A 23,384-nucleotide genomic window follows, 5' to 3' on the forward strand; every position below is an offset into this window, starting at 1 on the left:
AATGGGACCAGCTTAGATGGGCATCTTAGTCAGCATGGACAACTTGGGCTGAAGGCCTGTTTCTATGACTACTCAACATAATTGTTTAATTGAACTAAAAAACTGGAACTGTGCACGAGTATGCCACTATACAAGGCTATGGCCTAATGTTGGAGTCTGCAACCCAAATAAGAGGAACAACCATTTTTCATATTCAGTCAAAATTGCAGCATCTTAAAAGCCCTAACGCACAGCACCCCTATTTCAATAAATGAGTAACAGGACAGAAATCTACCCTTTTCTCGACTTTGTAGCATACAAACATTTTCCATGGAGGGCCACTCACATGAAAAGTTTCACTTAGACTGTGCATTATCAGCCAGCAATGTTTTTGAATAATGTTTAAAGTTTTAACTACTCACTACGCCACTTGCTTCTTCCTGTCAAGTTCAGTCAATGCCACTTTCCTGCTTCATTGATTTCCCCACCTACCCCCTCACTGCTCCAACTGTTCCTTGCCACTTTCCCCAAATAACCTCAACACCTCCAAAAAAACTGAAAATTCTGGAAATGCTCAGCATATAAGACAAGATGCTGACATTTTATCCTACTCTTATTCTGCACTTATAGTGCCTAATCTGCTTCATATTTTCAGCATTTTGTGTTGTATTTCAGATTGTCAGTATCTGCAGTATATTTCAACATCTTCTATTTTCAAAATGAGTCTCCCTCTGATTGGCAAGTAGAGATTATTTTAAAATTAGATCTTGTAGAGGTTTACAAAAAAATCACGAGGGGCTTGGATAAGGTGGATGGTCACAGACCTTTTCCAAGGACAGAGGAGTCTAAAACTAGAAGGCAAAGGTTAGAAGTGAGAGAGGAATATTTAAAGGACACTTGAGGGGCAAGTTTTTCCAACAGATGGTGATGGGTACATGCAACAAGCTGCCAGAAGAAGTTGTAGAGGTGGGTTCAATTACAATGTTTAGAAGACATTTGGACAGGTTCATGGATTGGAAAGGTTTGGAGGGATATGGGCCAAATGCAGGCAATTGGGACAAGCTCGGGTTTGCACCATGGTCGGAATGGACAAGTGAGGCCAAAGGGCCTGTTTCTGTGCCGAGATTGGCTCAATCAAAAGTCAGCAGTCATGAGGAAAGTCTGAAATGGCTGAGGCAACAGCAAACCATGAGGGCAACACTCCAAGCCATTCATAAAAACACCAGAGCCATTTTTCAAAATTCAGGCAAAAATTGCAATATCCCAACAGATTCAACATTCCTTTTTCAGCAGGTCAGAGATCTAACATTTTCTGCATCATTGATTCATGCCCTTTTCCCCCAATGAGGGGCAGATTCACAATCTGAACTGCTAACACCTTCCTTTAAAAAAGGCAAATATTTCCAACAAGCTTAAATGAGGAAAGTTGGTGCACTGTCTGTCCAGCCTCAATATCTACAATGCTTCATAGCATCTTCTTTACCCAGGAATTCTTCAAAGGCATAAATGCATGTCTCTCACTACAAATAGTAAAATTTGGCAGGGAGGCCACAGCAGGTACAACATTTCAAAGAATCTTGCATCCCTCTGTTGGCACACAGTCTTCCAAGTGCCCTTTGAAATTATCCATACGAGACATCAACAGACCTACCCTTCCCAATCTCATCAGCCTCATTTGGGTTTTTAAAATAAGGACGTTTTTATTTCTGAGAGGTGAGATGGTTCCCAGATCAACACAGATAACTTTAGCTGACCACCAGGACGTGAAAAAGAACAACCTTTTCAACATTTGTTACTGGAGTTTTTGTCCTCACCTCTAAGGTGGCATGCCAGATGTCAATTTAATACATGCAAACCACAAGAAAAATTAAAATCTAGGAGAGAAGGGGTTTGCTTCTCATGTGAATTGGGAATGGTAACCTGACCCTTCAGAACAGCATGCAGCTCTAAAGACTTGTGTTCAGATCCAAACATTGATGAGTCCTGCAGTCATAAACTTTGCTGCGCAAAACAAGGCAGGTGTCATCTCTATAACAGTTGAAGTCCACTTTCCAGCTATTACAATGGTCAGTGCTGGTGGCTTTTGGCCAACTTAATGGCCAAGTGGCTACCTCTTGTGGATCACCAAGTTTACTACGAGAAGTGCACTTTACTCAAAATTGGAAAGTTTCCCTTATATAGGAAAGGGTGCACGGTACAGTAAACTTTGTTAATCCAGCATGCTTGGAACTTTGGTGGTGCCAGATGGCAAAGAATGGCAGCAACCAGTATCTGGTGAGCCAGATGCCTAACCATCAGTGTTGCTGAATAATGCAACAGTGGAATCAGTGTTTTACTGCATTGGGTAAAGTTGAGCTGAAAGATGGAACAGACCAGGAAACTTGCCCAAAATCTACTTACATGGACATACACACATCTGCTTCGCAATCACAATGCAGGGAGCTTACCTGTAACCAAGAACTCCCACCATCATCGATGCAAATGTCTATACCAGAGAGAATTTCTGAGCAAATGATCTCCTCCCAATGGATTCTATCTACATTGTATGCATTAAAACATCTATATACAGCATGTGAAATTTCAGGGGAAAATATACAGAAGCCAGTCTCAGATTCAGAATCCTGTGACTACTACATTCACCAATTCACTTAAACACAAAATTAGTGGTTTTTCCAGTCCAGTCATTGCCATTTAAGCTGTGTTGTCACAATATTACTCACAACTGTGGAATTACCATAATCTTCATGTTTGCTACAAAAACAAAATCACTTACAGTTTGGTAGGCAAGTAGCTTGGCGAGTCATCCTTACTCCTGATTATCTCATTGCATTTGTCAATAGTTTGGTACACAGAAAAAGTATCACCAATACTATATAATAAGGCCAGGTTCTTTGCGATCAGTTTGCGGGCAGGTGGTCCTGGTGAGCTCTCCAACAAGGCTGTCAGTTGTTCCACCAATGTCTTCTGCTTCTCTTTGATATCAGCCTGAAAACAAAGAGTCCTCTGAAAAAGCTGCTGCATGAAAACCAACATTTATATTTTCCCTCAGCATGCCTCTCAAAATTTGTGTGGTTTACTCAAAATTAATTTCTTTGAATGCAGATTTGCTACGCAACCTAACCAAACTGCAATTCTGCATGTACAAAGGAATCTGTAAATAGTATTCACCAGTTAATGACCGAGGAATTTCAACCAGAATCCAAAGAGAATCCAGAGTTTTCAGTGCCTCCAGGGTATCTTTCATTAGATTTCCCAACAATTTGGATTGACACTCAAATAGAATTTGTGTTTCTTTTTGAACCAAGACAGAGCAGCTCCAATGTGCTCAAATCCTGATCTTAGATCACCTCAATTACATGTTAAATTCTTAAAAAGATAATGCATTTCTTCAACTGCAACCCCCATCAGAAACAGTGTGGTGCCTTGGGCTGTGAGAGAAAAACATTGGCAGAACTCTTACAGCTATCCATGAACAGCCAACTGAAGTCTGAAGCTTCACTTGCAGGCATTTCTCCAAAGAGAGCACATTTTCTTCCCCAAATCTGATATATTATTCAGTAATCCAGAAGCCTGGAAGATCACGTTGAAACATGTCACTAGAGAATTTGAAACTGGTTGAATAACTCTTCGATAAAACAATGTTACCCCCTTATGTCAATCATAAAACTACTGGATCATCATAAAATCTCATCTCGTTCACGATCTTCTGTCTGAAAGGAAACCCGCTGACCTTGCCAATGCTGGTCTGTTTGTCTCTCCAGACCCACAGCAAGGTAGTTTTCTCTTAAATGCCCTCAAGTGGAAGAGCAACCCATCAAGGATGAGGAATAAATACTAATATGCCCAATAACACCAGCATCACATGAATGAATGCAGAAAACCATTAAAAGATCTGTCAGCCCAGCTTTGTTCCCTCCTTTAAACACATTCTGGTTTTAACTTTCTGGTTAAAAACACTCCCATGGGAGATTAAATCAAAATATCATCAAAGTGGAAAAGTACTCAAAAAGTCAGATGTGAACTGTGGTTTCTCATGTTGAGAAAGTAAAGCTCTGTGAAACCATGGATGGCACAGTGCATAATTTCATTACCTTTTCATTTCAGTTTCGATTCAAATAATATATTGAAAAGGTAGGAAAACATAATTGAATACAACATTTATGTTCTGAAGCCATTCACATCTCCACATTTTAACTTTGGCACTTTACCACCATTTTGAATATGGGCTTTAACACAAATTCTCAAAGAAACTAGCACTGCATGGAATCAAACTCACCAATGACACAAGGCTCACTGGCCTGTCATTCCCTGGCTTGTCCTTGCAACCTTTCTTAAATAAAGGCACAACATTTGTCATCTTCCAGTACCTAACCTGTGGCTAATGAAGAAACAAAAATCTCTGCCAGGGCCCCAGTAATCTCCTCCCTTGCTTCCCACAATGTACTAGGATACATCTGGTAAATTCCCAGGGATTTATCCACTTTGATGCACTTCAGGACTGCCAACACCTCCTCCTTTGTAACGTTGATATGCTTCAGGATCTCACTGTTCTCTTCCCTGAACTCACTAGCTTATATGTCCTTCTCCTTATTGATTACCACACTTATCTTTAAAGGATCAGAGGTGTAAATAATGCATGGAGCTGGGGATAAGAGCGACACCCTAACTTAATACTTCTCATCGGTATTCACTGGGGAGGAAGACATGGAAGCTGCAGACTTTGGGAAGGGGTACAGTGATATTCTGGAACACATCTGTATCAGGAATGAATAAGAGCTAGAAGCCTTGGAGCACATTAGGGTAAATAAATCCCCAGGACCAGACAGGAAATATCCTAGAATGCTAAGGGAAGTGAGAAAGGAGATTGATGCGGCTCTGAAGGAGATTACTGCATCTTCACTAGCCACAGATGAGGTACCAGAGTCTGGAAGATAGCTAACTTTGTCTTTTTGTTCAAAAAGGGCAGTTGGGATAAGCCTGGAAACGACAGGCTGGTGAGCCTTACATCAGTGGTAGAGAAGTTGTTGAAGAAAATTCTGAGGAACAAAATTTATGTTCAACTGGAAAGGAAAGGACTGATTAGGAGGAGTCAGCATGGTTTTGTAGAGAAGAAATCTAGTTTCATTTTTTGAGGTGGTAACCAAGAAAATTAATGAAGGCAGGCCAGCAGATGTTATCCACATGGACTTTAGTAAGGATGTTGACAAGGTCCCACATGGTAGGCTGGTCCACGGACAAGGGATCTGAGACGTATTGGTGAACTAGATCCAAAACTGGCTGGGTGATAGGAGACAAAGAGTTGTGGTGGATAGGTGTTTCTCTCACTGGCAATCTGTAACAAGTGTACTGCAGGCATCAGTGCTGGGACGTCTGTTTGAAACAGACGGGTAAATATGCAGACAACACAGAAATTGATGAGAGTCGTAGATAACGAAGTAGGTTGTTTAAAGATACAGCAGAACAGCCATCAGGCTGGAAAGTTGGGCAGAGTAGTGGCAGATAAAATTTAATCCAGACCAGTGCAAAGACATACACTTTGGGAAGTCAAATTCTGGTGGGACATATCAAGTAAGTGGCAAGGATCTCAGGGTGTTCACGTGCAGACAGACCTTGGGTACAAGTCCATAGCTCCATGAAAGTGGCGACACAGGTGGATAGGGTAGTGAAAATAACATTTGGTATGTTTGCCCTCATAGGCCAAAGCATTGAGGAAAAGAGTTGGGACATCACATTGCAGTTGTACAAAAGAGGAGGCTGAGGAGTGATCTTGGAAAGGTTCATCAAATTATGAGGGGCATAGATAGGGTAGATAGTCACAGTCTTTTTCCAAATGGATGGGAGTCTAAAACTAGAGGATACAGGTTTAAGGTGAGAGGGGAAATATTTTAAAGGAGATCCAAGGGGCAAGATTTTCACACAGAGCACGATGGGTATATGGAACAAACTGCCAGAGGAGGTGGTAGAGGCAGGTACAGTCATAGTGTGTAAAAAGTATTTTGACAGCTATGTGGATAGGAAAGGAGAAATTTGATATGCTAGGTTTATACTCACTGGAACATAGGAGGCTGAAGGGTGACCTTATATAGGTTTACAAAATTATGAGGGGCATGGGTAGTATAGATGGTCAGAATTTTTCTCCCAGGGCAGTGGAGTCTAGAACTAAAAGGCACAAGTTGAGGGTGAGAGGGGAGAAATTCAAAGGAGACCTGAGGGATGAGTTATTCACACAGAGTGGTGAAAATTTGGATACATCTGTCAGAGCAGGTCATGAAGGCAGGTAATATTATAATGTTAAAAAGGCATTTGGACAGATACTTGGAGAAGAAAGGAGTAGTGGGATATGGGCCTAATGCAAGCAAATGGGATTAGCGTAGATAGGCATCAGAGTTATTCTGGATGAGGTGGGTAGTGAGGGCCAATTTCTAAGATGTATCTTTCTATGAATCTATATTTACAACAATGTCTGCCTCTGTACAATCAAGCACCTCCATCATCAAAACCCTTAAGTGAGTTTTTGACATTCCTGGGCTTAAATTATTTCAACACACTCCTTTCTGGCATCACTTATACATTAATAATCCCATTTTCCCCGAGACATCTGCTTGTACCTATCCGGAGTTCCTAGTGCCATAATCAACATTCCTCCCTTAACCAACTTCAGTAAAAATAGATTACAGTAAAAACTTAGTCTACTTCAGAACGGAGGTTGAACTTCAAATTAATTACTGTGCTTTGGAATACTCTTGTGATCTCAAAGGCTTGAGATCAACAAAGTTTTCTCTTTCCAATAAATCAGTTTTACCTATCTATATGTTCAGACAGTGGCACATTACATAAACAAGGACATTTTCACAACTTTAAGGACATTTAATGCTTTACCTTACTGGCAGCCACCAGAAGTTTCTGTAAGAATTGAAGCCATTCAAAAACAAACTCTGGTTTCTTTGATTCACTCAATTTACTATAGAACTCCTCATTTAATAGCAGGCCATGTGCTTGCTCCATAGCTCTGCTGGACTTTTCTTCAAATGCTCACTGAAACTTGATAAAAGGCAGAAGGAGGATTGAAAATCTTGGCATTCTTTTAATTGCTGCAACACAAACACAAGAAACTATTCATTAATAGTCTGCGACTGTCACATCAACTGGTTCGACAATAAATCAATGAGAAAACACTCTGCCCAGCTAAAATTGTTTAATTTATCTTGAAATGGAAAATAGCAGAAGCATGCAGCAAAGTTATATTGAACAGTGAATAGATCTGAGACTGAACTCTTAGCTTGAGTTAGTTTGTTGTATAGTAGAATCATATTCAAATTTCAAGCCATTTCCTCAATGTTAAAATGAGAGGAACATCTTTGCACTAATTTATCAATGTAACAGCATCTCTCACTACCAAAATTGAATAATATGCTATTTTAAAAACAAATGGTAATAGCCAGTCATTAGCACAGAAACAGGCCCTTCAGCCCACCACATACATGCCAGCTATCAACAACCCATCAGAACTAACATCATTTTCCAGCACTCAGCCTGTTTTCCATGCCACAGGATTTCGAGCACTCATCTAAATACTTCCTAAATGCTGTTATAGTAGCTGCTTCCATCTCAGGCATTGTGTTCCAGATTTCAACGAGGAGAAAAATATCCTTCCACAAATCTGCCACCCACCATCCCCCCCCCCCCCCCACCCCCCGGCAAATCTCCTACCCCCTTGTCTTAAACCTATCCCCTCTGGTTATGGCACATCCACTCAAGGGGAAAAGTTTCTCACTGTGCAAACTATCTATGCCTCTCCTAATTTTGTATACTTCTATCAGATTCTCTTTCAGCCTTCTCCATTCTAATGACACCAAAAACCAAAACAAAACAAACCAGGCCTATCCAGTCTCATCTTATAACTTAAGTATTCCGTCCCAGGTAACATCCTGGTGAATCTCCTCTGTGCTCATTCCTGTACAATCACATCCTTCCTTTCACATAGCAACCAGAACTGAATACAGTATTCCAGCTGCAGTCTAAATAATGTTTTGTATGGTTTAATCATAACCTCCTTGCTCAAAGCATGCATCCTATGCGCCTTAACAACCTTATCTACCTGTACTGCTGCAATGAAATGCATTGTGTTATTTGAAACTGTAATTATATTTAAGACCACAAAGTGCAATTGTTAACAAAATAATTTCAGCTCAATAATTCATTGTTTGATTGAGGAACATTTACAAGTCAAAGTTTAATTGTTTTGTGGATTACAAGATTGAATCCTGGATTGATTTTTCTCTGCTTTCCATCTGGACTATTATTGTTAATGTTGTTTAAAATATAATTGTACAAAAATTTATGAAATTTATTAATCCATTTTCTCTCAGTGGGGATGTTTCTGTATCAAGTGCAAACACCTTTTAAGGATTGGGGTAAAAGTACACAAGAACAATTCAGCTGCAAGAAATTTCCTTAACAATGCAGGAAGTCAAAATACCATTAAAAAATGTACAAGTGCAGTTTGTGTTTCAGGAACGTGACAACTTCAAAAAAACAAGCTGGTTGCTGCATATGGAAACATCAACACTTTCACGTCAGCACTGATCCAAGATTCCACCAGAGTCATGACTAAATATCATACAAAATAAACAGTTCTCCAGTTATTCATATATTTAATTATATTTTAGGAATGGGGTTCAAGATCAACAAGCCACAAAACTGAAAGTTTCTTTTCTCAAGAGGACTAAAATTGTTTCTGATCAAAATTAAATTGCGTAAAAGCTAAAACCTGAACACAACCACAAATTTGGAACCTATTCAAATAGTGCCAAGAAAGTCAGTTGTGGTGACAAAAATCCAATTTAAGTTATAATTTTAAGGATGACCATGTCCTGTTAAGCACTGCAATTTCATTAACATTAAACTGTTTATATCATTTATAGCTTCAACACACCCTCCCAATATCATACAAGATATTTATATTTAAATAAAATTATAAGAATTTTTGCAAACAGCAACTCAAGATTTACCAATAAATTCAATCATCTACTTATAATGACAAGTTACCTGAAAGCTGCTTAAGACACTACTGTTGTTTGAAACCAGGCAGCTTTCTTACGAGTACAACTAATCCTCCCATAAATAATCCAAATATTGCTCACAATAGTGAACTACAAACTAAAAAAAAGCCGGAGTACGCATTTTGCTGTTCAGTTACATCATCAGAATGAATATTTTCACTACTGACTGACATATGAAACTTGTATTTGTTAACTGCATACTTGATGCTGGAAGAGAAATTACGTTCATGAAACAATGTGTTCAGACAAACTGATTTATAATTTATTGAACAAAGGTCCCCTATAATGACCAGAAAAACGTTTTCAACCAAACTGCATCTCCTTTAAAAGCTCACACTTATATCATTACTTGCTCTCAACAGCCTACATATTAAAACAAGTCCACACTATTCAAATTGTAATCCCAGACTCAAGTCCACTCTACCATAAGCAATAAGTTTTAAATATTTTCCCTCAATGAAGAACCTGATGATGGCATAAAGACAAAAAGAATCAAGAAAAGTTAGTATGTGCTGCATATTCAAAAGATTCCAACATAACAAAATAAGTATAAAGTGATTTTTGAATTAACATGGTGTCTCATTCTACAGTATTCACTCCACAGTGTCAATTCAAGAACTACATGCTGAATAGAGATGATGATGCAGCGGAAGAGAAAAGGTCAAGAGATGAATGAACAACCACTGAATAATAACTACCACAACGTAGTGCACCATCCACTTGTTTTGACACACATCCCACAAAGACTCGAGCCCTAAATTGCTCCCATAACTTCTCAATGTTGTCAGAGTGATTCAACAGTCTTTCACATTTTTTCAATATTTTTCTATACTCAAAGAACTAAAAAGGCATGCTTTATCATTCTCGTGTGAAGGCTTGAAGTAATTTGCATTTATGTCACTGATGAAAATCTGCTGAAATATGCTTGAATATATTGTTATGTAATGTTCTTTTGTATTTCAATTAAGGTACTTAAATTGCAATGTTGCAGAGAATGCAGAAAAAGTGCTTATTGACTAATGATAAAAGTATCGATTTAACCAGAAGAGATAGTTCAGCTGTCAGGTTGGTGCATGCACCTGTAGGTGTTTATTTCAATGGGATCAAGGACAAGTGGAATTCCATGGATGAAGAAAAAGAACTGCTTTCCATGACAAGAACACCTTTCCTCAACTAATCAGTCTTCCTGATGGGACAATCACAAAAATATTTTTTAACTGTACATAACTCCAGATATTAAACTTCATTGCCACCCTCAATTATCAGTCAATAATCATATGATTTCACAGGCAATGCAAGATCGAACTACTACAAGGAAGAGGTGGATGCAGTGAAGAAATCATTATGCTGCAATGCATTCTATGTTTTTGAACATAAAGCTCTCAACTGAACAGCAGAGATCTTTTAAATGCTGAGTGGGCAATAAGTTATGGATGAAATAATTAAGTGGCTTGATTGATTGAATTTCATTGAACTGTCAATTATGCTTTCTAATTGTAACAGCTCTCCTCCAAATTGCAGGTCAAACCTTTTTCCCCCCAAAAAGTGGTTCATTTACAGCTTTGAATTTCGCAGCTGCAGCACTAAGTAACTGGAATTATGAATTATTTATGATAAACCCAGATGTATTATGTCATATCAAAAAACTGTGTCCAGGATCTGCCAGCTGCCTTAGGAATGCACAAAATGAACACCTCTTCAAAATGAGATTTCTGCCACAGCTTCCGCAAATACTCTGCTGACACCTGGTGGCAAAAATAATATGTTTGCAAATTCACTGGATTTAAAAGGAATGCCTGCAGTTGACCAATACCACAAGCAATTAATACTTTACACAAAGGTATGTAGAAGAAGTAAGCTGACTTTCATGCATCTTCTCACATGAAGGTGTTTTGGAAAATGGCTTGCACAAAGGTTATGCATGTTCCTGGCAAAAAACTAACTACAAACGTTACATAAATTTAATTATTTCATGCAACATTTTATAGCATTGCTTTAAGCTTCTCAAATCTGAACAAAAACTCTCACAAAAATGTGTACTGGACATGATGCAACTACAGTATGTTTCAGAAAACATTAGAAAAAAATAATCCAACACACAGTCAACTAATTATTTGTAATGAACTTGAGATAAATAAAGTGGTGCACTGGAAGCCATGGTTCAGTTTGCTGCAGGATTTTTTTTTAAATTAAAAAAAATCAATAAATGCCAACTGAAAAGGGAATTGTCATTTAACTTTGGACAAAAAAATTCAAAGCGGTGATAATGAATTGTGTATCTTTTCTCACCAAATGTAAATATTTCACTGAATGGATGAATTTGAAAAATTCAAAGTAAAACAGTTAAAAATGAATTCTAATAGGATTGTTTAAAAAGGCTCCTTAGACTCTGATTAGAACCAGAATATTATTGGATTATTTCTGCTCCAAGAAACGTACTTTTATTCAAGTTTTGACCTATGCTTGCAAAACCACCAGGTGGATATATTAATATTGAGAGAAAGGGCCAGTGTATCCGACCAAAGAAATAAAACTACGCATTTCCCACGGATTTTGCCTGCAACAAAGTTAATCAAGTCCAAAAGCAAATCTTACCGAAATTCAGATAGTTCTTTATTGGCAGCAATATATTCACAAGACCGACTTTAATATTTTTCTTTAAATTGCAACCCATGTTTCATTTCACACTTGAGATGGTTTTGATTGTGGATCGCCGTACACGTTGAAATAAAACAGCTGCAGATACTGGGACCCCGAATTTACCCAGCAGCTTCTTTAGCCCTCTCCTTTCCATTGATCTGCTTGTCGATAAATAATCCCCCGCTCAAACTACCACACCCAAAATACAAGATAGCATAATACAACACCCAAAACTACCACACCCAAAATACAAGCAAATCCTCACCTACGGTACATGAAAAGTCAGCTTCTTGAAATAAAAATCTAACCTCATCCACAAATATTAATCACGCAATAAACATGCAGCACTTTATATCTCATTGTTGTGAAAAAAATGTCTCGGATTTAATACTTTTTGCTGCATTGCTGTAAAATATCCAAGTTGCAATATTTCTCAGACTAACCTTTCGCAAAAGGCAACACCCCACAACCTCTGTGGTAACAATTGATGGGAGACATTCACCACGTCGAGGTTGCCGACAAGATCCACTTCCATCAGAACCTCACACCATGCAGCCCCATCGAAAGCGAAGGGAAAGCCTTCCCTCGACCCTTTACCTCTTCGGTCCGTCCCTCCCACCCTCCCAAACGGTTTAATCAGCGAGTTCCCAGGAACAGAAGTTGCGTACCTCTGCCTTTCGGCACAACTTCAGGCGTTGGCTGGGTGATGACCCCGGGTGAAGGGTCGCACCGAAAACCGAGGGGGTAGGAGCAAGGAGCCGAGAGCTCCTCCCCAGCCTCCCCACCGAACTCCAAACAGCAGGCCCCGGCCCCACCTCCGGCACAGCAGTCACTCACCGGCACAGAGACCCTCCCGACCGAACAGTCCACACGGCCCCAGGCTCGCAGCACCGAGCAGCTGCCTCTTGCCGGCTACAGGTGCCGTGACCAAGCGACGGTGGGGCGCCGAGGGCCGGGCCAGGCCAGGCCAGCGAGCCCAACTCCGAGCGAGTGATCGGCGGAGGGGCCAGGCCAGCCAGCTAACTCCGAGCAACCGAACAGCTCCGGAGCTGACCCTCTCACGACTGTGCCTGAGTCAGTGCACTCTGAGCTTCGATCGGAGGACATCACCCTCCCTTTCCATCGGGGTCGTAGAATAGCAAATATTGCACGGATTAAACATGTTGATTTGCAAGGGATTAAGTAGGTTTCTATGACGCCGGTCATTTGCAATCCTGATCTACTACTACTACGTAGAATATGAGATAAGATTGGATACCTTATATTTCTGCCCCTCTTCCAAATTATTAATATAGGTAATTGAGAGTCAAATACTGAACCCTGGGACACTCCACTAGATGTAACCGAAGCCTGAAAAACCATTCACTCCGAGTTTGATTTCTATGTGAAAACCAGCCTTCAATCCACGCCACCACGCTTCCCCCATAACGTTGAGGTCTTCACACCAGGTTTTTCTCTGGCACCTTGTCAAAACTGCACTGCACAAGTTTCCCTCTTTACAAGCTCTGTTTGTTGCAACATCGAACAACTCCAGCAAATTTGTCAAACATGATTTACCTTTCATAAAACAGCATTGGCAGTTTGAATATATTAAACTTTTATAAATTATTAGCAATTTCTTGTTTGATTCTTGACTCTAGCATCTTACCAACAATAAATGTTAAACCAACTGTTTCTTGTTTTATGCCTCCTTCCCTTTGAACAAATTCCATTTCCTATTATTAAATTCTCCAGTCTCGTCCTCTTGGGGTCTCAGACTTACCTTCGCTACCCTCTTTTAAAAAAAATCCACAGAAATGCTTGCTGTTTGCTTTGATATCACTACCCCAGTAGAGCAACACTATGACCACTTTGCACTACATTGGACTTTTTTTGTTCTGATTGTGTACTTTCTTGTATAGTTTTGTATGATTTATGTTAATTTGTTTTTCTTGTTAATGTGTACCTAATGCTATGTGCCTGTGATGCTGCAAGTTTTTCATTGCACCTCTGCAAACATGTACTTGTGCATATGACAACAAACGACTTTAACTTTGTCTGCTCTAATTTTCAATTTAACATTATTTTTGATTTCATTTGTTAACCACAGATGGATCATCTTTTTTTATGGGAGGCCTTGAGATAGATTCACCAGATAGAAACTCTCTCTGACACACTGCACACATTCTTTTTCAATGGTACCCTTTCCACTTTAATTACTCCGAACAACATGCAGATAAAAATCACCCATTTTAATTGCAATTCCCTTCATATGTGCCTTTGATATCTCCCCTTTTATGTTTTGTCCTCTTGAGAAGCAATACTCTGGGGGAACTACAGACTATTCCCATCTATGTTTTGTTTCCCTCATTGGTTCATCATTTCCATTCAATTGAATTCCACATTATCCACTGCATCTCTATCACAGCTCATCACAATTAGTTCTCTTTTTGAACAAATGAATAATCTGGAATATTGAATTCCAGTCCTAGTCATCCTGTAACCAAATCTCTGTAGTAGCCATACTTGATAGTACAAATTGACATACAACTCATCTTTCTTACAAGTGCTACAGTAACAGCAGAAAAGAATATCCCTTGAACTATTCTTCAGCAGCAAATGGTGGAGCTTCAGCAAAGGATTTAACTTGTAAAAAGCACTTGTCAGTTTCACTTACTTCCCCTAGTTAAAGGATGTTGCTCTGAGGACTGAAGGGACCCTCGTAGTAACACTGAATCAAGGACTGATGAATTTATTCCAATTCATGAAATATCCTTTACTCCAATCCCAAAGTCTCTCTCCACCATTTATTTATTTCTATCATTTTCATTTTAATCTGTTAATCAGTACAGGCCAGCAATGAACACTTGTGGTCTGATAAAGCAGTGAAGGAGCTTTTAACCAAATGTCTACACTTCATATGTCAATGATGAGCATAAATCGTGGGTTTTACAAAAAATCCATGTCCACAGACATCAAAATATAAAATGCTAACATTTCCTGAAAATTCACGGCCGAATGAAGGAAATACACACAATCCTTTTTTTAAATAAAAGAATTTTCTATCATAGTATCCCTGGTCAGACAGAAGGTTTCCTTTGTTTACTTATCTTATTCATTCTGCCCATTACTAAATTAGCTATCATGATACCAGAGGCATTTTCTCCACTCCTCACACCAACAAAACTGCATTTGTAGTTAAAATGGGGATACATATACAAGGGCAACTTGCCTCCTGGACATAGATTCTTACATCTAAATGGACAAAAAAGTATCACTAGTCCAGAATCGGATGCATGTAGTTTAGTGAAAAACCTGCATCAATGCCACATTTCAGAACTGCTCTTTCATTCTGAATAGCAGCATCCATCTTCAATTACAATGAGAATTCCATAAATGACCATTTAAAATCTACAAATATTCCATATTGCAAGTACCACCTGAAGCTGGAGTCAGTTCATCTTGTTTTACTTTGGCCAGCTCTTCCCCCTCTTAGATCTGTTAGTGGGATATGATTTCCTCAGGTAAAGTCCTCATGTACTTAAGCTTAACTGATATTTTTTAATGAGTGAATTAACAACTTGCCAAAAAGAAAATTATTTCTCTTCCCATGTCATATCAACAGATGTGTACTTTCCCTTATGTCACCAGACAACAGTTAGAAGCAAGAACCCTGGCTGACTTATTCTCTGCCAAGTAGAGGGTACCGAGACCATTGTAAGCAAGCAAACACCAGGAATTGACTGTTTGAGTCCATTTAGATAAAAAGACATTTATAGAATGCATTTCACAGACATAGGATCTCATGAGATATGTTACAACTCATACTCCAGCTACAAAATAGTGACTCCAGTAACCATGAAAAGTGAGTTAATTTTTGTACACTGCAAGATCCCATAAGCAGTAATATGATAACAATCACCATGGTGACCGAGGGATAAATATTGACAAGCACCCACAGACTCTGTCCTTGCCCCTTAAAGAGGCATTATTAAATATTTAATACACTCACAGTTGATACCAATGTGTAGATCTGTATTCACCAAGATTCCAGGATAGAGGTGTGGGGTGGAAGGTGGAAATCAAGAGAAAAAAACATAATAAATAAGCATCAAATAAAACTTATGAAAATGGTGCAGAGAACAGTGACCAACACGTTGATTCAGACTCCTACTTTGTGCATTACTTTAGTACAGACAGAACATATAAATCTGATAATCTCAAAATTTGTCAGCATAAAAATCACTTGGACTGCATTACAAGGACTAATTGTACACCAAAGAAACATATCAAATATTACTTTAGTTCAAATAGTGGCTTTAAGTATTGCTCCCAAGACCCCAACCATTATATACATTACTCATTTTTCATTGTACTGACATCAAAACTGAAATATGTATTTATACTGTGGACATCAATTCTATTATACCTTTTTCATTATTGGTTTCCAATTTTACATAGACTTTTACCCAAGATAGTGTCCACTGAATTCATCTCATTAATCTCAAATTATAACGTCACTGCTAATTTTGAGTGCAATGGCTCATGTTAATGCTTTAGGAAGTGAATAAAGAGTACTTGCAAACTAAGAATTATTAAGTACATATTCATACATTTGATTTTGGCATTACATTCACTATTACCCCTGCACCCCTCTCAGCTTGAGATGTTAAATGTCACCTTTGTTTAGAAAGGTTATGAAGCATGTTAAATATTAATAAAAACATAAATAATGACTTGCCTTTCTGACAAAAGGAACAATCTATTTCTCTCAACCAATGGCTGCAAAGCCTCAAGCCACCAATTCAGCAGCTCTTTGGGGACAAGGGGCCAAAATAATTGAATCACACCCAACACCAAGTGCAATCTACATGCAGTATTCTCTGCATGGGCCTGGGGCCAATAACAGGAACGAGAGATGTGGGTCTGACAGCCTCATTTCTCTATTAGCCAAGAGCTTTAGATCCCAATTGCAGTTCCAGAGGCAGCTCATTGACTCCGGGAGATGCCAAAATCAAGCACTTTCATGAAGTTGTGAGAAGAGTCCAAAACAATGTGATAGCAAGCAACTAAGCAGTTCATTTGTTGAACTGTTGTTCCTCCCAACTCCACAATGAGGGAAATGAACATGACAGAACTTGTCTCTCTGCAGGTTAGCTCCTATTGGTTTGATTGTCCAGCACTTGCAGAAACCAAAATGCATGATACACACCTGTGCAATCTAATTTCGTAAAGAGGGCCTCAACTTTGCATCAGTCCTCCTATTTACACAATACAACAATCCTATTCTGGGCCGAACCCCAGATATCTATGGAGAAGCCATCATTAATATGACAAACCGCTGGCATGAAATAAGAACCCAACTGCTATTTTGTACACTTAGTCACCAGGAAACAAGCACATCACAATTTAATTTGTGGACATTGGGCTTCAACCCGACTTTAAAAATGTCACAATTGTAGAAAGTGAGTTTAAAAACTAAAAAAAATGCAGAAGCTGAAAATATCAGCAGGTCAGGCAGGTGGAGAGAGAAGTTAACCTTTTAAGTTGATGACGTTCAGTAGAACATTAAATCATCAATCTGACATTTTAACCATTTCTCCCTCCACAGATGCTGCTTGACATGCTGAGTATTTCCAGCAATTTCTGTAAAAACACAAAGCAAATCAGAAGTGTACTTCTATGCAAGTCAGACTTTGTATAGCTAAGCCAGCAAGTGCAACAATACAAATAAGGAACAGCCCATTGGAATGTTCTCTTGAAATCTACCTTGTTTGGACACAGAATGATGCAGGCTTTGTGGTAATGCTCATTGCCATCAAGGACCTGGGTCAGCACTAGGACATGGACAGCAACAAAGACAAAGATTTATGGGTAAAAACTTAATTGCCATGTTTTCTCAGAACACATTGGCCTGGGGACAGCTAAGGTAGCATAACAAGAAATATTGACAGAGATGTCCTCCAAGGGCAAATAGAAATGACTTGCCTCTCCTGAGAAAGACAACATTTGTGGAAAGACAAAAGGAATCACAGCTTCTCTTTCAAGACATTTCTGTAGGGACAAATGACAAGTCTGTTGAACGAGGTGACCAACAGATGGAATGTGAGTAGGATTAACAGGCCCACTGGACACAGAAAGTCTGCAAAGAGATGTGAATGACAAAAGCAAAAGCCACTCAGCACTGACCAGGCATCTCCAAGGCAGACGATGATGATAACTAAACCTCTCTCTATTGACAGAATGCTGTACCTCTTCCAAAGTGCTAATGAAAGTACCATGCTTTGAACAATCAGAGGGAGTATGTGGACTGCATTCTTGGGGTGAATGGGACTTACCTGTTCCCTGCAGCAGGTAAGAAAATACTGCTCTATTTGTGCAGAGTATAAGCTTATGCAACTAATTCTTTTCACAACAGTTTCTCTGAAGAGAGAAACAAGATATCCAATCTATCCATAAACCATTAGCTGGGGTTTAATATTTCATCTGAATGATGGGCTCTTGAACTGTAGGGCAGAACTACAAAAACAAAATGCCAGACCATGTACTTCAATTTCAATAAGCACTCCAAACAATTCAGAGGCAAAGGTGCTACAACTAAGCTAAATGCAAGTATGAAAAGGTCCTCAGCTGAGATGATGCTCTAACAGAAATCTGGGAATCTTATAGGAAGTATTTATTGCTTTTCCACAACTTCCATAAATGGATCTTTTCCCTTTAAGTGAACCACACCCTAAGTGTCATTTTGACTTGGTTATTTTCTGCTTCATATTACCAATTTAATTATTGGTAATAATTAATTTAATTAATGTTTAAGTTTTGAGTTTTGTGATCTGGTTGACATTTTGGTTTACATGTAACATGCACATTCACAGAAAATCTGACAAGAACAGGATTATATTTAGACCAGTAAAATGGTTATTGTAAACAGAGAAGTTCCAGGGCAGATAATCATAAATAGAAGTTCCTAGAAAACAGAACAAAATCTGTTTCCAGGAGTCTCTTTGACACAATGGAGAAAAAAAAGTTTTTATTTACTACTTGAAATTATGCAGAAAATATTGTCATCATCAACTTTCCCACATCCATTATTATCAGTCAAAGGAAACTGGTCATGTTGGAATGTGACTGGGTGCTCCAATTACTATTTTAATACTTGCAATTCTTACTTTTAAGTATTTCAATCATTTTCCACAAATTGTTAAAATTCAACACGGTGGAAATAAGTCCAAACGTCAACCAAGACTGCCATTTCCATCCTGGATACCAGTGCACAATTCTAATGATAATCAATTGTCTCATTGTATAGCTGCTCTTGAAAAGAAAATGCACTGTTGAGATAACATCACAACATCAACAAAAATAAAGCATTTTAAATAATATTTAGTTATTACAGAATTGATTTAAAATTCAATCAAGTGTGTATATGGGCCATTGGTGTCCATTTGTAATACTTGTCTGTTTCCATATGTTCCATGCTTGACCACAACTCCAGCTTCAGCACATTTACTGTTCGAGGCCAACTCTTTTTCACAGAGAGCTACAAAGTGTGCATAAAGCTCTTTTCCCTCCTCTTTTCCAATATTGTAATGGTATTGCATGGCCCGTCCCTTGACTTTACCACCTAACGTAGCCTGAGGTATGATGAGAACATTAGCAGGTAGATCCAGCACTGACATGTGGTTGCCTTCATTATCCTCACAGAGTTTCACATTCAACAGTGTTTTAACTGCAGCAGGGAAAAAAAGGAGGTAGAATCTAAAAAAACATCTAGTTATATTTGATAGCCCAAATAGACTGCACAACTGTTATGAAAACCACATGAAATAAAATTAAAACATAATTAAAGTTTATTGTTTTTGTTTCAACCAAATTGACTTGGAAAAATTGTTTACATTTTTGCCATTAAAGCTCTGTCACAGCAATAAATAGCATGTTGTAAAATTTACACCTCCACTCATTTGACTTGAAGTATACTGCATATGACTTTCATATTGCATGCAAGGACGACTAACTATTTACACTTATCTATGGGATGTGTTGGTCAGTTGTATGATGGTAATGACCTGGTAGATAGTGGTATATTTCAATAATATGATAGAATGTGTATGGACTGATATCACTTCCAATTTAAAATTAGTTACACTTTATGGAGATTGAAATTGATATCACTCTTAAATTAATTCCCCTCACTCCCTCCATAATCAAGTATACCACATAATAGCAGTAATAATAGAGAAAGCAAAAGCCCTTCAAACTGAACCCAAAGAAAAAAATTAAGCACTCCATGCAATCAAAGTGAATTAAGGTATCCAATTCACATTTAATCACTAGCTATTGAATATTTTATTCTTTACAATTTGGAATTTCCTTACAAGTTGGAAATTCAACTTATGAATTAACCTGTAATTCTGTTTGCAGATGTTTCCCAAAGACCAGTTACCTTTCATGCCTTCCACACAACCTTAAGTGATGTCTGCATTCACCTATACAAATCTATGGCATTCCATTATGAATCCCAAGATCTCCTCCATCTCTTTTTCTTTAGAAAACGTATCCTTCTTGGATATCCCTTTTAGCTTCGAGCCAATTAAGTTACTGTGAACTGCCTTGAGATGTTTGAAATTGTGATAATGACTGCATTCGGAGTTGTCATGATTGCATGAAGTGATAGCAACTGCAACTACGTATCAATACACCGTATACTCACTCATTTTGGGAATCAGGTCTACAGTAGCACCTTGAAAAAAGCAAACGTAGATCAGTGTCCCTCTTTGTATCTGTAAAGAAAAGGGGAAATAACTATAAAAACTCTTCCTCCCAAATGGAATTCATGGGTTTACGTGAAATACGAGAGCAACATCCGAGGGCAGAAAGGAAGGAGAATGATTTGAATGTGCCTCAGTTTCCGCCCTTCCCCGCCCGATTAGAAACACCGAGCTGGTGGCCAAGATCAACAGTGGGGCTTGTTGAACGGAAGAGCAATCACCGGGATTGCCGCTGAGGACCTGAACGTATTCAGCAGCGGCGCCGTCCTCCGCCGGCTTCACCTGCAGCCGAGCCGAGAGACATTGCTGCAACACTACACGAGCAGCCATTGAAGGGCCCGATGCAACTTCCGCCGGAACCGGGAGATGTAGCCAAAAAAAAATCTGGGAGGATATGTTGGGGATTTCTTGCAGGGCTTGGCTTGGCTTGGCGACGGGTTCGTATTGAATTACGTGCCGAGTACCTTGGGAGGCTTTCTGACGTTAATGTATTTACACAGGAAACAAAGTGAAGAAACCTGCTCTCCCCATCCTCCTTCCGATGTGAAGGAATCAGGAATTAAGAAATCAAACTATCCACAGACCAATGTTAATGGAAGTGTTACAGTGGTTTCCTTAAGAGGCCGTTAGTTCGTTAGGAGAGTTTATCAAACGTCTTTTGGAATTAAAAGGATATGTCAATTATTTAACTCACCTACCAGGGGAAAAAAATTCAGGCAGGGTTTCGACCCGAAACGTCGACAATTTCTTTCCTCCCACAGATGCTGCTCGACCCACTGGGTTCCTCCAGCCGATTGTTTGTTGCTGTTGAAAAAAATTCGGTTGAGATTATTAGGCATGACTTAACCTTTACAAATCCATGTTGGTTCTTTCTGGCGGCGGGGGTGGGAAGTGTCCAGTGACAATATCTTTAATAATGCACTTCTTGCATTTTACTGACAACATATGTTAGGTTGGTCTTTTCCCAGTTTCTTTCCTTACTTTCTTGGAAAAGAAGTGACGTGCAATTTTACAATTCAGTCTCGAAGTTTAACATTTAAAGTAGCCTATTTCCTTTAAAGTCCTGGGATAGAAACTACTTGGTTCTAGGAAGTTTGTCACCTTACTATTCTTTACATCTCCCCCAGTTGCCAAGATCTTTGCTAATTACTTAATTTTTTGTACACTTCATCAAAACTCAAGTTAAAAGAAAATACAATAATATTTTCTGCTGGGAGTTGAGATCATTTTACAGTTGCTCTGTCAAATTGACAGGACACAGGTGGTATGTCCCATAAGAATCTACGTTAGGTCTGAACCTATCCAGTACATTCATAAATGATGTGAATTATGGAAAGGAAAGGCACACATTCAAGGTTTCTGATGGCGGAATATTGGGCATGATTGTTATCAGTGTAGACAGAGCAGAGCATAAAATTAACAAGAGTGAAGAACAAACCAATGGTAAATGAATTTCAGTTGAAGCATGTACAAGGTCATCGACTTTGAACCCAAAAAGAACACAATGTTCCAAATTGTGAAAAACAGAATGTCAGGAGGTCCAAAGAGACCACGTAGTCCACATAAGTAAATTAAAAATGTAATTGACAAGAAAAACAGAATTAAATTAATCACTGGTAGTTATATAAAGGACTTGCGTATAAAAGGGAAAGAAATTGAGCTACAAACATACAAAGTCCTGGCTATACTACCCATGGAATACTACAAAAAGTTTTGGGCATTACAACTTAGCAAAGATACATTGGCTTTGGAGGAAGTGCAATGCATATTTACCAGCAAAAACTGAACAATTAAAGCAGAGGAAAACTAGGAAACAAGAATAAAGCAAATATAAATAAAAGATGGAACAAGTGCAGTTTGGTGGGACACTTCTGTTGGACACATCATTAGAACATAGGTGCCATCTTTTATTAACGACTGACAGAGACTAACCCTCTCAGACAGGAAAACAAGCAGGTTCTGTTAACTTGTGCGAATTTTCTGCAAATCTTTCAATCTTTGATTTGAAAGATTAAAATGAAAATAAATTACTCAATTTAATTTTATATGCTATTTAAGTTAGTTGTTTGATTGAAGTTTAAGATATCAAGGAGAATTGATCAAGTCAAGGTAAACTATTTCTACTGTATTGAAGACTTATGGGAATAATCCTATTTTTAATTTTAAAAGGGCCTTGATGGAACCAAATCAGAATGAAGTATTTCTTCCACTGGGAAATCAGTGCTACAAAGTCTTTTACTTGAAGAAAGTAATGCATATGGTTTGGTGAGATTTTTTCCCTCCCCACAGAGATTATTGGGCATTGAATACTCTACATAAGTAATTGATGCAATTACATTCAGAGGAAAAAGTAAAACAAAACAGAATGCTGCAGGACAGAGAGCAGTGCCTTGTGATTAACTGCAGCATTCAGATTGTCATCTCTTATGTGGTGTGTAAACTTTAATGGATGTGGAATGCCTCACCAGAAAAAAATATTGAAAGCAGACTGTATAATAGCTTTTAAAAATGAAAGAAATATTTGAAAAAAGGAAGATTGTATTAAGTGGCAGAAAGTCAACACAGGTGCATCACAAATGATCTTCTGTGCTGACTCTGTACCACTTAATATAATCTTTCTCTCCTTACCCTCCAGCCCAATATTTTTTCCCCAAATATTTATCTGTTTCATGTAATCTTCTCCCAAAATAGAAAAGGTAATCAGTTTAGAGCCTTTTTGCATTAATCTGGGAATGCCTGATCCTCTCATCTCAGAAGCTCAGTCAACAGTACTGGCTTGTACCTGGATGAGACCCTGCAGAAGTGCAGTAGTATTTGACCTTGCTTGAAGAGACAATGGGTTCAATTTTATCACTCTGTCCAAGAATCACCTATCAAGAATGTTTTCATGTTTAAGTGTCCCAATAGCCTTCGGACCAATTTTGCCCTGAAGAAGCATATAGGTCTTGGGTTATTT

The 23,384-nt window shown here is 38.6% G+C and overlaps 2 protein-coding genes across 7 annotated transcripts in view; both read right to left on the reverse strand.

Moving 5' to 3' along the window:
* The window catches only part of heatr5a (HEAT repeat containing 5a), a 96,636-nt gene extending 83,506 nt beyond the window's left edge, over window positions 1-13,130 (reverse strand). For 3 of the 6 annotated variants that reach the window (XM_052025514.1, XM_052025524.1, XM_052025492.1), the window contains exons 1-3: window positions 12,519-12,662; window positions 6,859-7,070; window positions 2,753-2,964 (exon numbers count right to left, since the gene is read on the reverse strand). In XM_052025514.1, the coding sequence (XP_051881474.1) occupies window positions 2,753-2,964; window positions 6,859-6,984 (338 nt within the window). In that variant the 5' untranslated portion in view covers window positions 6,985-7,070; window positions 12,519-12,662. Of the gene's footprint in view, window positions 1-2,752; window positions 2,965-6,858; window positions 7,071-12,124; window positions 12,272-12,349; window positions 12,498-12,518; window positions 12,663-12,939 lie in introns of those variants that run through there. The other 3 variants (XM_052025504.1, XM_052025493.1, XM_052025494.1) reach the window with 3 other exon arrangements.
* Window positions 13,131-15,422: 2,292 nt separating this feature from the next.
* dtd2 (D-aminoacyl-tRNA deacylase 2) lies at window positions 15,423-20,776 on the reverse strand. Its single transcript, XM_052017465.1, has 3 exons — window positions 20,669-20,776; window positions 20,371-20,440; window positions 15,423-19,389 (listed from the first exon to the last, which is right to left on the reverse strand). The coding sequence occupies exons 1-3, from the start codon at window positions 20,756-20,758 to the stop codon at window positions 19,064-19,066; spliced, it is 486 nt and encodes a 161-aa protein (XP_051873425.1). The 5' UTR covers window positions 20,759-20,776; the 3' UTR covers window positions 15,423-19,063.
* Window positions 20,777-23,384: the final 2,608 nt, after the last annotated feature.

The sequence above is a fragment of the Pristis pectinata genome, chromosome 1 (assembly GCF_009764475.1).
Source record: "Pristis pectinata isolate sPriPec2 chromosome 1, sPriPec2.1.pri, whole genome shotgun sequence".
Taxonomy (NCBI): domain Eukaryota; kingdom Metazoa; phylum Chordata; class Chondrichthyes; order Rhinopristiformes; family Pristidae; genus Pristis; species Pristis pectinata.

What these genes read in the sequence shown, in the direction of transcription:
- dtd2 (XM_052017465.1), bottom strand. Translation starts at nt 20,758, where the DNA reads ATGGCTGCTCGTGTAGTGTTGCAGCAATGTCTCTCGGCTCGGCTGCAG. An exon ending in CCGCTGCTGAATACGTTCAG is followed by an intron (nt 20,441 to 20,668) that starts GTCCTCAGCGGC and finishes TTTTCTTTACAG; the next exon opens with ATACAAAGAGGGACACTGAT. An exon ending in AGACCTGATTCCCAAAATGA is followed by an intron (nt 19,390 to 20,370) that starts GTGAGTATACGG and finishes TCCCTGCTGCAG; the next exon opens with TTAAAACACTGTTGAATGTG.